This window comes from Poecilia reticulata, chromosome 13, assembly GCF_904066995.2.
Source record: "Poecilia reticulata chromosome 13, P_reticulata-male-v2, whole genome shotgun sequence".
Taxonomy (NCBI): Eukaryota; Metazoa; Chordata; class Actinopteri; order Cyprinodontiformes; family Poeciliidae; genus Poecilia; species Poecilia reticulata.
The window spans coordinates 21,493,269-21,506,338 of record NC_088842.1 but is presented as its reverse complement, the minus strand read 5'-3'; the positions used below and the strand labels follow the sequence as shown (position 1 = coordinate 21,506,338).

At 35.4% G+C, this 13,070-nt stretch overlaps 1 protein-coding gene across 1 annotated transcript; it reads right to left on the bottom strand.

The window, feature by feature from the left end:
* Positions 1–823: 823 nt before the first annotated feature.
* On the bottom strand, positions 824–12,785 carry LOC103475174 (von Willebrand factor A domain-containing protein 5A-like). The gene is made up of 24 exons (XM_081614834.1): positions 12,561–12,785; positions 12,252–12,474; positions 11,996–12,162; positions 11,790–11,904; positions 11,394–11,566; positions 11,234–11,322; positions 10,993–11,137; positions 10,718–10,797; positions 10,523–10,637; positions 9,870–10,028; positions 8,850–8,953; positions 8,248–8,495; positions 7,303–7,347; positions 7,091–7,144; positions 6,528–6,569; positions 6,195–6,233; positions 6,046–6,090; positions 5,863–5,922; positions 5,651–5,707; positions 4,808–4,849; positions 4,012–4,131; positions 2,578–2,732; positions 2,121–2,244; positions 824–2,041 (listed from the first exon to the last, which is right to left on the bottom strand). The coding sequence occupies exons 1-24, from the start codon at positions 12,783–12,785 to the stop codon at positions 1,962–1,964; spliced, it is 2,706 nt and encodes a 901-aa protein (XP_081470960.1). The 3' UTR covers positions 824–1,961.
* Between the last annotated feature and the right edge of the window lie 285 nt (positions 12,786–13,070).

The following is a 13,070-nucleotide window of genomic DNA, read 5'->3' as shown; positions in this document are numbered from 1 at the left end:
TGTGCACAACTTACGCAATCAGACATGCAAATTAAAGTCTGCAGGGTGAGATTAATCTATTACTGTATATTACTCACAAACGTGAAGCCACAAAAGAAAACCTCAGTGTTTCTCTGCACTCTGCAACCCAACAGTGCGCTTCCTGCTTCAAAGCACTCTGACACACAGTTTGTTACAAAAGCCCTTGCAATCACAGAACAATTGCTGGGAAGGCGATTTAATTTATGACAATAGGCATTCACATGAATAACTTCCCATTTCTTAATGTTTACTAAAAGGTAAAGATTATAAAACTAAAACTAAGAAGCATAAACACATTCACACTTCTCTGTTGCTGCTTGGTTATATGGTGAGGCATCGTGCTGTTTAAGTTATCAGCTTTAAAATATGTTGTTTTTGCTCCTTTTATAATGTAATTATTACACATGCATAATAAAAAAAACAGACTGAGGGGGATAGCTCCTATTGGAAAGTCGTTTCTTTCTCCAAACTGTCATTTCATATTCCTAGTGGGGTATTGAAAACCAAGATCTTCATGCAACCCCATTTCAAGAACCTTTAGAAGCCTGTTTTCTTTTTGTTGTTAGAAGATGTAAGAGTTTATGGGAAGCACAGTCACAAGAGTTACCAAAGCCAGAAGAAAGTGAGGGACAAAGAGATCAAGAGTAAATCGCACAGACAAACAGAGGGATAAGAAATAAAAAGTTGTACTTTTATTCAAGTAATTTTCAATGGAAATACTGAAATACATTCCATTACAAATCAAAACGTTAGGAAAACATGTTTTGTATAGTAATCGCAATGCCAAAATTGAGGAAAAAAGAAACACTAGCTATTTTGAGTTTTCAAAGATGAGTTTATTTTTTGTACAGACTGTGAAATCTGAAAGCTGGTTGAATCAAGCTTTCATGGGAATCACTGCCCAAATGGTTAATTACATAACCATATTTCTGAGAAGTTCTGCTCATTTGTGTTGTGACATGTGAGCTGATTAAACAGGCTGATCACCTCTATGCCAAGGAGCACTAATGTGGTAATTCATGCAAGAAGAGGCCCTACCTAGTACTGAGTCATTGAAATGGTATTGAGAAACCTGATATTTGTGCTTAAGACATTTGTTTTGGATTGGTCTAATGCGATATTCTAATTTTCTGAGGCATTAATTGGGGGGTTTCCTTAACTCTAAACCATAATCATAAAAATGCAACAAATTAAAACACATCACTTTCGGATACATCTGGAAAGAAATATTCTGTTTTTTTAGATGCAGCAGTACAATCAGCAAGGAGATCATTTGCAGCCTCCACCCTTAAATATAGGTCACTTATTTATCTCATGCTTGTTCACAGGATCAGTGACTTCATTGACTGAAGTGTCATGTTAAACACATGACACTTATGCAAAATCAGCAGGATACCTGGAATGACTCATGGGTGTGTTGAGTTTCTAGTACACTATTAAGCTTCTAATAGTGTACTAGAAGTTAATTATTTGTCTTATAGAAATAGAATTTTTGTCAAAAGTGTGTTGGATCTGATTAGTTATGTTTGACTACTACTATCTTGACCAGAACCACACATACAAATAAACATATAAATACCACTAAGCAGAGCTGGGTACTTATTCATGTTGGGTCAAAAGTAAGGTTACATAGAAAAACAACAACAAATAGTAACTGACAATTTGTTCAGAAAATGTTACCTGAACATAGTTTGAAAAAAATAACCTTTTTACTAATGTACAGCAGAAAAGTCAAGGAAAGCTGGGACTTAGTTTTTCATATTGATGCAACACCAAATTTATTTTTAATGGAACATTTTCATGTAAAATATCAGCTTAAAATAGCATGTTTACGGAAGCATTCACTCAAAATTTGATTCATTCATATCAGTAAAAATAAGATGAGGTAGAAAAGAAATGCCCCTCGTACTGATATTGAAAACTAGGAAACATGGAAACTCTTATATTCCCAGAGCTTCTTTTTGCACACTGCTGCCCAGCAGTGTATTTCCAGCTGCAACACACTCTGGCACACGTGAAGCTGAAAGAAATCAGATAAATTAATTTGAGAAACTGCATAAATTTACAATAAATAAATATCAAAACAGTGCTGTGAATACCGTTCTGATCATTGAGCCATGATGCAGCCTTCATAGACAAAAGCTCCCACTCTGCTTTTTTATCCGTCTTGAAGCCATGAAGCCAGATCAGAGCCAGAATCGTTGTCCACACTTCCTGTTTGACCTAATTATGATACAAAACAAAACTCATAAAAACTGAGCCACAAATCAAACAGTATCACTGTGTAAAACAAGACTTTCTTTGTTGTTCACACATGTGAATGTGCGCATGAATGGGTGAATGACGCTTTGCTGTACAAGTTGAGGCCATTTTGCAGCTTACTGGAAGTTTGTAAAATTACCAGCAGTGATTGCCTTTTTTATGTCTGTAGTTCAAGTTAAACCCAAAATAACACTTCCTGAGGCTTTACTTAATTTTATTGCAACATTACTTAATGAATTGAATATGTTTTTTAATGAATCTATCATATTTTTACTTTAATTTGATAACATCTACCTCTCTAGGCTTTGATTTTTCCACCTCCTCTTTGCTCTTTCCCAGCACAGCAGCCAGATCTTCATCAAGCCTCCAGCTGCCAGACGCTTTCTGCAGGGACACCAGCTGCAGCAGAGGGTCTTTATGGAGATTCTTCTTTTCAACATGTTTTGAGTCTGAAAAAACATGTAGCAGCTGTTTCTGATCCTTTTGATACATGTTAAAATGTGTTGGCATAATTTCAAAATCAGCTCATTGAATGAAGTCTGCTGTACACTCATAATTCACAAGTTACAGAAAAATAAGAATCTTATAAATGTAATTTTTTTAAAATCCAGTGATGGTTGGATTAGTCACTTTTATTGCACTGCAATTTATTTGAATTGGTTGCAGCTATAATGCAGCAAGACTGTTAAACTCATGAGGGCAAAATTTACAGGGTTCATGTTCTAAAGGAAACAAAATGACCACCATTTTACAATAACACATGACTCATCTTTGTTGTCTCTTTCAGCAGTTCTGTTGATTATTTTGAATATTATGAGTTAGATTTTTTCATGTCTGCTGGTTGGTCTGAAGGCAAACAGGAAAGTAGAAAAATAGCTTAGGCCCAAACAGGCATCGCATAATTATTGTTTGCCTGATTTTTTGAGACACGTGAATGTGTTAGAGACAAAGAACAAGAAAGGAATTTTCTTATAGAATTTTACAAGAAAATGGAATATAACAAATGTTTCAATTTCAAGACTTTCTTCCTTAATCTGCTATCAAATAGATAAAAATGCTTAAAATATCTGAACATTGAAGAGCTTTCTACAATGATTTATAATTGATTTACATTAATTATCTCAAATTACTATGTGTTAGCTTGATATTTTAACATTTTCTACCAATTTTTGGAGGTTCAAAAATCATTCAGTCACTTCCTAAAATTTTCTTTGCTTAAAATGTATTTTTTTGGTTGTTGGTTTCTCAATTTTGTTTTCCAATTCAGTGTTGAAGGATATTATTAAAAATTATCCCTAAAAAAACGGGGAATTTAGGTAGAACAGTCTGAAAAAACTACCGTTTTAGAATTACTAAGAAGAAAAGCTATTCCATAAAAAAAAAATCAAAGGCAATTTCTCTGCATTTTTATCTATTTTCAGACTGGACCTGGAAAATGGTTTTAAAACGGGGTCTGGTTTAAGCATAAAACCACTAAAGATTGCAATGCAACTCATGTTTCATGCGATTTCATGACTACACTGTGACAATAAAACTTAACCATGTATTGCATTGCTCAAATGTTGAATAAATCTTTACAAACCAAGACTGGAACATTATGAACCTTTCTAAATAAAAACTGTATAAAAATACAAAATACTAAAACTTCCAGAAACAAAAGAAATAACAGCATTTTTTTTTCTATTTATTATAAATGTGCTCTGCATCTCTTTTGATGTCAATACTTACCTCTAACTGAACGTTTTGGAGCATCAGTTTCTGTAGACTTTTCATGAGGTTTCATGAAGACACTGAACCTTTTCTTCATTTGAGAAAATACATTTGTGCCAGACATCTTGTGGCTGGAAGCTGCTGACAAAGTAAAGTAAATGCAAGTCTTGTTGCACATTAATAATAATAAACAGTTTGACTTAGAATAAAAGCTTACTTCCTAAACAACAAGGATAATCGGCGATGTGAATTTTTTAAACTGAATTACTTTTTAAGCTGATCATGACCTCTCAAATGTAAATTAACACGAGACGCCAAATAGGCATGGTGAATGGTTCAGGATACTTCATAATAACAAGAAAGGTTTTCTTTTAACATCATGATGGGGATTTAACATTTACTGATTGAAGAATATTGTGCTGTTGAGGATGTACATGAGCTATGCATTTGGTTTTCATAATAAAAGCCTACAACAAGTTAAATAAAAGAACAACTAATAAAACACTGGTTTAAACCTTGATACATTGAGAAAATCCCAAACTTTAAGATATTTCAAAAACAGTCAAAATAAATATGTTGTTTTCCTTAGGAGTGACTTTAATATTTATTCTATGAGTTGACCCACATGTTTTCATACAGAAGCACTTTAGGTATATAGATTCTGTAAACAAGCATGGACACTTGATGAATGAATATATCAGTACACAAACTATTATATGTTTACAATTTTACATTGCATTTGCCTTGTTGCTGTATTTGCAAAAACAAACAGTGTACAACTAAAGAAAATTCATAGCCAGAGATTTTTACTTACATCTGGGTGGGACGCTCACTGCCAAGCTTTTTCCCGTCTCTTCTACAATAAAAATATAAAGTTGTTATATAAATTGAAGGGAATAAATGAAAAAAAGCCTTCCTAATTTCCATGGAGTCACAGCAATAAATTAAATTAAATTTAAAAAAACTAGACCAGTGACAAATAACTTGAGACAACACAACCACACAAAGTGAGGAAAATGGTAAGAAAAGTAAAAACAAATCTACAAATTTTCTCCCATAGGACTGAAGCTAAGTGTGGCATTTTGCTGTCTTCAAGCCTCCCTGACAACCATAAGGTAAGACTATCTATATGCTGATTGGTTGTGTAGTAGACCTTGTTATTGTCCCACTATCACAAGAAATTATCTGGCGAAGTGCTATGAACTATTGGACACAGCAGGATATTTTAAATGAAAATCTCTCCCTGTTCCTGCAAACTAGAAGAGGTTATAAATGAAGAATGTTGATGAAAAACATATATTTAAATCAACATAGAATTTGTTCACCAAACAGTCAAAGTCAAAAATCATGGGCCATCTCAGGTCCAAGATGTAAATCCTAAAGGCAACCTGTAGGGTGAGCTCAAGAGAAGAGATCGTGGATCATCTACAGAGATTGTTCAGAGAAGTACAATCAAAGATCCCACTCTGTTTTAGCTGCTATATTCTGAAACACAAAATGACAAGACACTAGTCTTGTCCCTTTTGCATATTGTTAAAAGCACTAAAAACAGTGGTGCAAGTGGTTGTGGTGCATTTGATATAATACAAAAACTCTTTCATGCGTTTTCACACGGAATAAGTTAGAAAAAAAGTTTCGTTTTCTAAAGTTTTCTTACCGTAATGTCTTGAGGAGCCATCCCAATCATCTAAAGCAACTGAGCAGCAGCGTAAATCTAAAATAAATGTGAAATAATTATTAGAATTATTATTTTTCTCTCCGGTTTGGTAAATAAGTCAGGCAGCCAACTAACCCAAATAAAAACATAAATAAACAAATGAACAACAGACGGACAGATAGACATCATTTTTAGTGGTGGAGGATTTTCACCTTCACGTCTTCCAGCAGTCTTTTCTTTAAATTTTGCTGCTGAGGCAAATAGATCTTGTCCTATGCATCGTTGCAAAAAGTTAATGCTTTGTAATTTCTTGTAAGTTTTTAAATATGCATAGAGTACACATAATTAAAGAAAAATCTACATTCACTTCAAGGTGAGTTTTTTTCTGCTCTTACCGCTACGTCTCAAAAGGCCACGATATGAATCAGACTCCTGTGAATCTAAAATAGAAAAGGCATTAGCTTCTCATGTCAGGCATTGAGCAAACTCAAACAAACAAGTACTATGATTAAGAGGTCCTCAATGCATTTTGTTTTGTTCTTACTGCATCTTGGTGTCGACCGCAAGAGGACTGAGCCATAGTCTTTGGCAAAACAAGAGCAAAAACTCGAAATTAGCAACCATTAAAATATTACTTTCAATACCCATTTTTATTTTAGTTACCAGGTGATGCTTTTGAGTAATAGTGCAGAGTAATAACAAAAAAAAATTGTACACTATTTCCACAAAAAAACAACTCCTAGTCATTAACTTGCCTAACACAATTTACAATTTAAATTCTTAAAGTGTAAGAAAATAGACAGGATATTATTGCTAAAAAGTCTTTAAACCTATGTGTAAAATTTGACATTGGTTTCAATTCTATTAATTAACTTACCTGGTCTTACACGACATGATTTTAATGGTTGATAAGCATCTCCTGAGTTTAATAAATAAAACAATTTAAAGTTAACAGATCATGCAAAAAATTAAGAATCAGTATCGTTTAAAGAATATTCAATATTTTTCTTTTACTGTTTCCAAGAAGTAAAAAAAAAAGACACATTCAAATCATTCAAAGTAAAATAGTAAACTAACTTAGCGGCACCATGAAATCTTGTATACTTTAAATAATATTTAAGACATCAATTTAAGTTCTTTACTTACCACATGATTTTTAGAGTAATACTTTACTTTCATTTGCATCATAGCTCATGTATTGCAATTTTCTCTAATAATGTGCATTGCTTTCTAGAAGCAATGTTAACATTATTAGCATTTGGTAATAACGTTAACATTTGGTAATAATAGTCTACTATATCTGTTTAAATAAATTCTCAAAACTTTTCTATTTCTTTTGTGTCCAAGTTAGTAAAGGGAAAAAGAAAACCTTTAAATCTAGTGGCATCACCACACTACAATGAGCATCTTTTGTAAGTAAACAAATATATATTCACAGACTTGAGTAGTTCTTGCTTTGCATTCCGGTATAGGTGGGGTTCAGTGATTCATATTCTGTGGCATAACAAAAGAATTTTAAAAATTCATTATCGCTCAGTCAAATATTATTTACAATACCTATGTCAGTGTGTTAGTTACCAGGTGATGCTTCACATGAATAACATCAATTATATATAAAATGAAGGACAAAATAAATAAAAAAAAAAACTCACCGGGTCCTGGAACACGGCGTGAGTTTAATGGTCGATAATCAGGGCCTGAGATTAATAAATAAAATACTTTTAAAAGCAATAGATCGATACATATGATAAATATGTATCAAGTAGAGATTTCTCAATCTCTCACTATTTTCAAGAAGAAAAAACAAAACACACTAAGATAATTCAAATAGTAAAATAACCTAAAGGTACCACGACATATAATAAGCCCTGGTAGAATCCTATTTCCCAATTTGTCATTATTTTTCACTGTTTTTGTATCTTAGTTTCGTCAAGTTATAACAGTAATATGGGGCTAAAGTCCAAAACAACAATGCTGTTCTCTCACATCAGATCCCAGTCCTGCACAAAAGCTCTTGTATTTTTCACTTCTTCACTTTATTGAGTTCCCTGCAGAATAAAGACCTCTGCACCACACATTCTAGAAATGAGTCATCTGGCTGCTGGGTACATGATTGTCAGTGTGTGTTTTAGGATCTATGCTCCTAATCTGTCTGCTTTTTGTGTTGCTTTCACGTTTGGACTTAGAACTTGATTTACAGGGATATGATCATTTAAGTGTTTGGAATCCACAAGACAGAAATAAATACGAATTTACTATTTTATCTAAGATTATTAGTAACACTTTTTATTAGAATTTTTAGATAAAGGTGTTCTTTGCTTTGGTGATCATATCCATTGTACATAGGATATTAAATTAAAAATTGTTACTTTATATATATGCAATTTATAAAGTAGATATTTGGTTTTGTGTCATCTTTGAACTCTGAAGCTTGATTTTGCTTTAATTACTTTATTGTTACCCTTTTTGTTCCTTAAATATAACCTGGTATGCTACATGGGCATGCTACATAAGCTGTTTCAGGTTTTCCGTAAATTCTGAACATGCTTGAGTGTAGAAGTATTTCAATGTCATCTACTTAGAAAAATAGCACTCACTGGCTGTTGGAACATTTCGGCGTACCAGACAGGCTGTTGGAACATTTCGGCGTACCAAAGGTCCTTGAATTACTTTGTTTGTTGTTTTGTCGACTGCAATGAAGGCAGTGAAGGAACTGTTCACTCCTGATTCAACACTGAGCTTAACCACCTTCCTCTTGGCATCATTGTTAAATCCACTCGGTTCTCTCATCTTCATTTCAAGTGAGTGAATCAGAGTCCGAGCAGCCAACCTGTGGACCGTTAACCTGCAGACATAGTAGAGTAATAAACTCTCAAAGAGATGGGACTTTGATTTGTGTTAAATAAGTGTATTTTCAGAAACTCTTCTACATTGTGTCTCCCTTTTTGTTGTGACCTTGGAGCCCGGTCATCACACTAAGCCTGAATGTCACATTAAAAATTAGCTTTGGTAACTTAGACCAGTGGCAGTGTTAAAATCTATAGTAAACAAATGGTATTTATTTACACATAGGTGGGTGTTTATATACATTTGCCCCTAAACTATAGCACACTTTCAATTTTTTGTTTGTATTTTCTATATAGGCATTTGAAGTAAATTTGTGAAAGAAAGATCCAAAGAGTAGACCTGTGTATTTTACCCAGTGTTTTCTGATGGTTTGAGGCTGAAGTGCAGCTGGTTCTCACAGGGATGACCTGCCAGGCTGTACTTGACCTTCACGCAAGCTTCTGATGCTTTTGAAATCTAAGAAAGTATCATTTGTCAAAAATCATTGCTAATTCCTGGGCCCAATAATGCAACATCAGAATGGCACAGCTGCCCAAAATCAAAAGGAATGACTTTCAGTCTAACTAAGCATTGTTTCAGTTATGAGTTAAAAACTCCGGTTGATATTTTCAGTGACCATGTTAACTGCACCAACACAGAATAATTATGAATAAATATGTTTCTACATGTTGTACTTTCCAACACTGTTCCAATGTGAACCCTCTGTGAAACGATAAGAAGTAGATATGCTGATTTCTTTGAGGTCTGACATCCTGGTTCTAATTTTGACAAATTCTGATTTTTATTCTGGGGACTGGGAGATTAAAATGTATGCTGGAACTTCTTAAATAGGTTTAGTAGTTTTAAAACAGCAACAAAAAAAGTATAAACTTTACCCCAAGTTCCTGATCTTTATCCTTTAGGTATAGGAGATTAAAAAAGAAGTGCATCAGAGAACATGTGGTTAGTTGATGTCATTATTGGTTGAAGTTTTTATTAGATTAATCTGTGATTCAGAAAAACAATAACAAAAAAAGATTTATTTTAGTTTTTTCACTTCCTGGTTTTTAATCTGACTGGTCTAAGGGAATGTTGTTCTGATATTTCAGATTAATTGTCATATCTTAACTCACAGCTGCAAATAAATGGCAGCTTTCATTAGATTTTATATGGACAGTCTCATTGGTTTTGAGATCAGGGTTAAATTTCCAAGTTAGAATGCTCTTAGAGTGTTTTGTTAGTTTCAGCAAGTTGAAACTTGGTAGTTCTCTAAACAAAAATGGACTGCATTGACAAACCTCACCGTCCCATTTTCTAAATCTAGTTGGACAATACTCCAAATAACCAGTTCAAATCTGATAGGTCTGGTTTGAGAAACAAGTGCAGTTCATACCTTTCCAGAGAGCTGGGAGTATATCACAGACCTCTGACCCTGGAAAAGTGATTTGATTGGTGGAGAGAGAACAGTGGCTGACATTCCTTTTGGTAAATCCCAAGTGAGTGAAATGTCCACTACAGTTGGATGCAAAGCAAACCGCAGTGACTCCATCACCTAAAAACAATGCAAAACTGCTGTGACTAAAAATATCCATACATGCACCCAGATGGAAAATTTTGTCCAAATGGACCCATGGTTTAACATGCAGTGTCAACTAACAATTAAAATAAACCACAGTAATGTATGTTGTTGACTGAAATCCATCTTTAACACTAATGTCATACTTTTCTCATTTTACCACCATGACATGCATCATATAGAGACAGATGACTGACTGTACTTTTGTGCAGAGAGGTGAGTAGGAGTGAGAAAACATTTCAAGGTGTGCGTGGTGAGTTCAACCACCAAGCCACAACTTGTAGGCAGGGTTTGTACCCCAACAGCAAGGTGTGATCCTGCAAGTTTGTTCATTGCATAAAGATTAAGGTTTCTCGTTTCTTTTACCTACAGGACCTACTTGTTGTAGAAACCCACAAACAGCTGCTCCATACAATCTTTAATACGCAACTGTATATTAAAGACGTGATAAATTTTGTTTTTTGTCTTACTTTTGGTTGCATCCTTTCGGTTCCTGTTATGAACTGAGCGTGGCCTCCACCCTCTTTGGCCATCCCGTTGATGAGAGCAGAACTGGCTCCTTCTCCAATCCCAAAGGATAAGCACCTACAAAGCAGCAGTTTGTTTTAGTTTATGCCGATCTTTCAGACACATAAAAAAAAAAGCTTGTGTTGATCTGGTTTCACCTGTGGGAATTTGAATTCTTTCTGACCAGATCTAAAACATCTTTTGTGTTTCCAACTTCTCCATCAGAAAAGACAAACAGCTAGAGAAGAAAGCATGAATTAGTTGATTTATGTTTCCTCGTAAAACTCTTCAAAAGGCACGAGCTGAGAAATCTAGACGCTAAATGCAAAATGTTTTTTTTAAAGGGAAGGTAAAAAGAATGTATCCAACACAAGGCGCAAGAACCCCTTAAGGGATTTTGCCTCTACAAAGTAAAACAATAGGATCAAACTACTTGTCTGGGATGATTAGGAATGCACTGCTTGCTGTAAATATCTGTGAGTGGCTGCAGGATTTCTGTTCCCCCCAGATCAGCTGCCATCTCTTCAACTTTCTTCAGAGCGTTCTCCATTGTTTTCTGGGTGTACTTCACGCTGTTGCTATTGTTAGACAGGAACATTCATCAATCAACCTAATCAACCTGAACATTTATGTAGAACTAGACAGAGGAAGACTTATGAGAGGTAGTGACTTACGGGAAGATGTGTTCAAACGTTGTCTCAAAACTGCAGATGTTGAAGTAGCAGCCCATTGGTAAGCTCTTCAAAAGGAACAACAGAGTTTCCTAAAGAGAGGTGAGTAAATAAATTAAAAAGATCCAGCAAAGAACTTTACAAATAAGAACAATATTCATACCTTGGCACTGTCCATGCGACTCTGAGATGTTTCGTGATTCATTCCTGAACCCATACTTCCTGATCGATCCACCAAAAATATAAACTCTCCACAAGTGGTGAGTGAGGACATCACCGATTGGGGGAACTCGGGGTAAAGGCTAACCATGACCACCGGATCACCCATCAGAGAGCCTAATTTATGACATAGAAAAATTCAAATCAATTTCATATTTCTTTTATTATTATTGCTGAAAGATGCTCTGGCAGTCACATATGTGCGAGACAAACAGTAAAACAGAAATATCAATTGACTGCTTGTCAGAATACCATATACAATTTGCATCAAAGCAATGTCTCAGTTGATATAATATCATGAACCTCATGTATGCAAAATAGTTCACCATTTTTCACTCACCAGGTTTGGCAGAGGCCTGTCCTGCCTCCACCACAGCAGAGGGCTGGTGGGCGTCTTTGTAATAAATCAGTAGCTCAATGTCTTTGTCAAACTTGTGTCCTGCACCCAATTTAACCTACAGTTGAAAAACAAAAATAATAAAAAATAAAGTGATTTATCTTGTTTGTAATAACTACATCCAGCTGTAACATCAGCTCTCTACCCACCGTGGCCTGAGTTTGATCAGCGTTGAGGTACTGAAGAGGCTCCAGAGAACAACTGGACTCTATTTTAGAGATTGGATGAGGAGAGGAGACCTGGGCAGAAAAGGACAGACTGTAGGGCACCAGAGAGGCTGGAACTGAGGTCACCTGGACACTGGGACCTTCACTACCTGTAAACAACATGAGAGAAAACTGGGAGTCACTTAGATTTTAGTTAAAATAGATATGAGTGCATCCATCTATTGGTTAGTTTTCCTACCCTGTGGTTGGTATCGAGGGTTAAGCACAGCAGGCAAACAGAACCTCAGCCCATCATCGGCCTCCACAGCCAGCTCAGTGACGTACTCCAGCCTGATGGAGGCGCTCTCTCCTGGAGGCAGACTGCCCACTTTCAGAGAGAAGATATCTGGACTCTGCTCACTCTCCTCCAACAGGAAGGCCTGCTGACCGGAGCTCAGAGCATCATCATACTCCTCCTGAGCCTGCAGTCCACATGAAGCATGTCAGCAATGTTCACTTTACTGTGTTTCAGCTTCTTTATAGAGAAGACATCTTTGTTCCAGCTCACCTGCTGTTTCTCCTTCACCTCAGCTACAATGTGTGTTTCTCCAATCTGAGCACTGAAATGACACACAGCAGCATCTCCAGGCAGAGGGAAGACAAACACAGCCTCTAGAGGTTTGTCCTCCTTGTTCTCATAGTTCAGAGTGGAGACCAGAGTAGCTACATGGTCCTTCACCTCCAGCTGAGCATCAATGCTCTTCAGAGGAACTAAAGCAGCAAAGGAAGACATATTTTTGACATAGAATTTTTCATAATGTTTTACTAAAAAGCAGATCATTTCTTTTTCAAAATTGTTCATTGTTTTAAAACATTTTCTGTCAGAGGAACGCTTTTAAATGTCTCTCCATACCTTGTTCTCTCAGAGCTGTCAGCAGACCAAACCAATTTATCGTCATGCCTGTTGTGCAAATGTATTTGCAAAGGATCTGTTGTAAAAAAAAACAAAAAGAAAAAAAAAACAGTTGTGATGAGATTTGAACAACTTTCTTTAACAATGTGATAATTCAGATTGTAA

Bases quoted from the DNA above. Each gene is read 5' to 3' on its own strand.
- LOC103475174 (XM_081614834.1), bottom strand. From the start codon at position 12,785: ATGTCTTCCTTTGCTGCTTTAGTTCCTCTGAAGAGCATTGATGCTCAG. The intron at 11,323-11,393 runs GTATGAATATTG...ACCTCTCTTTAG, and splicing joins GTCGCATGGACAGTGCCAAG to GAAACTCTGTTGTTCCTTTT. The intron at 4,850-5,650 runs GTAAGAAAACTT...TTTTTATTGTAG, and splicing joins TGGCTCCTCAAGACATTACG to AAGAGACGGGAAAAAGCTTG.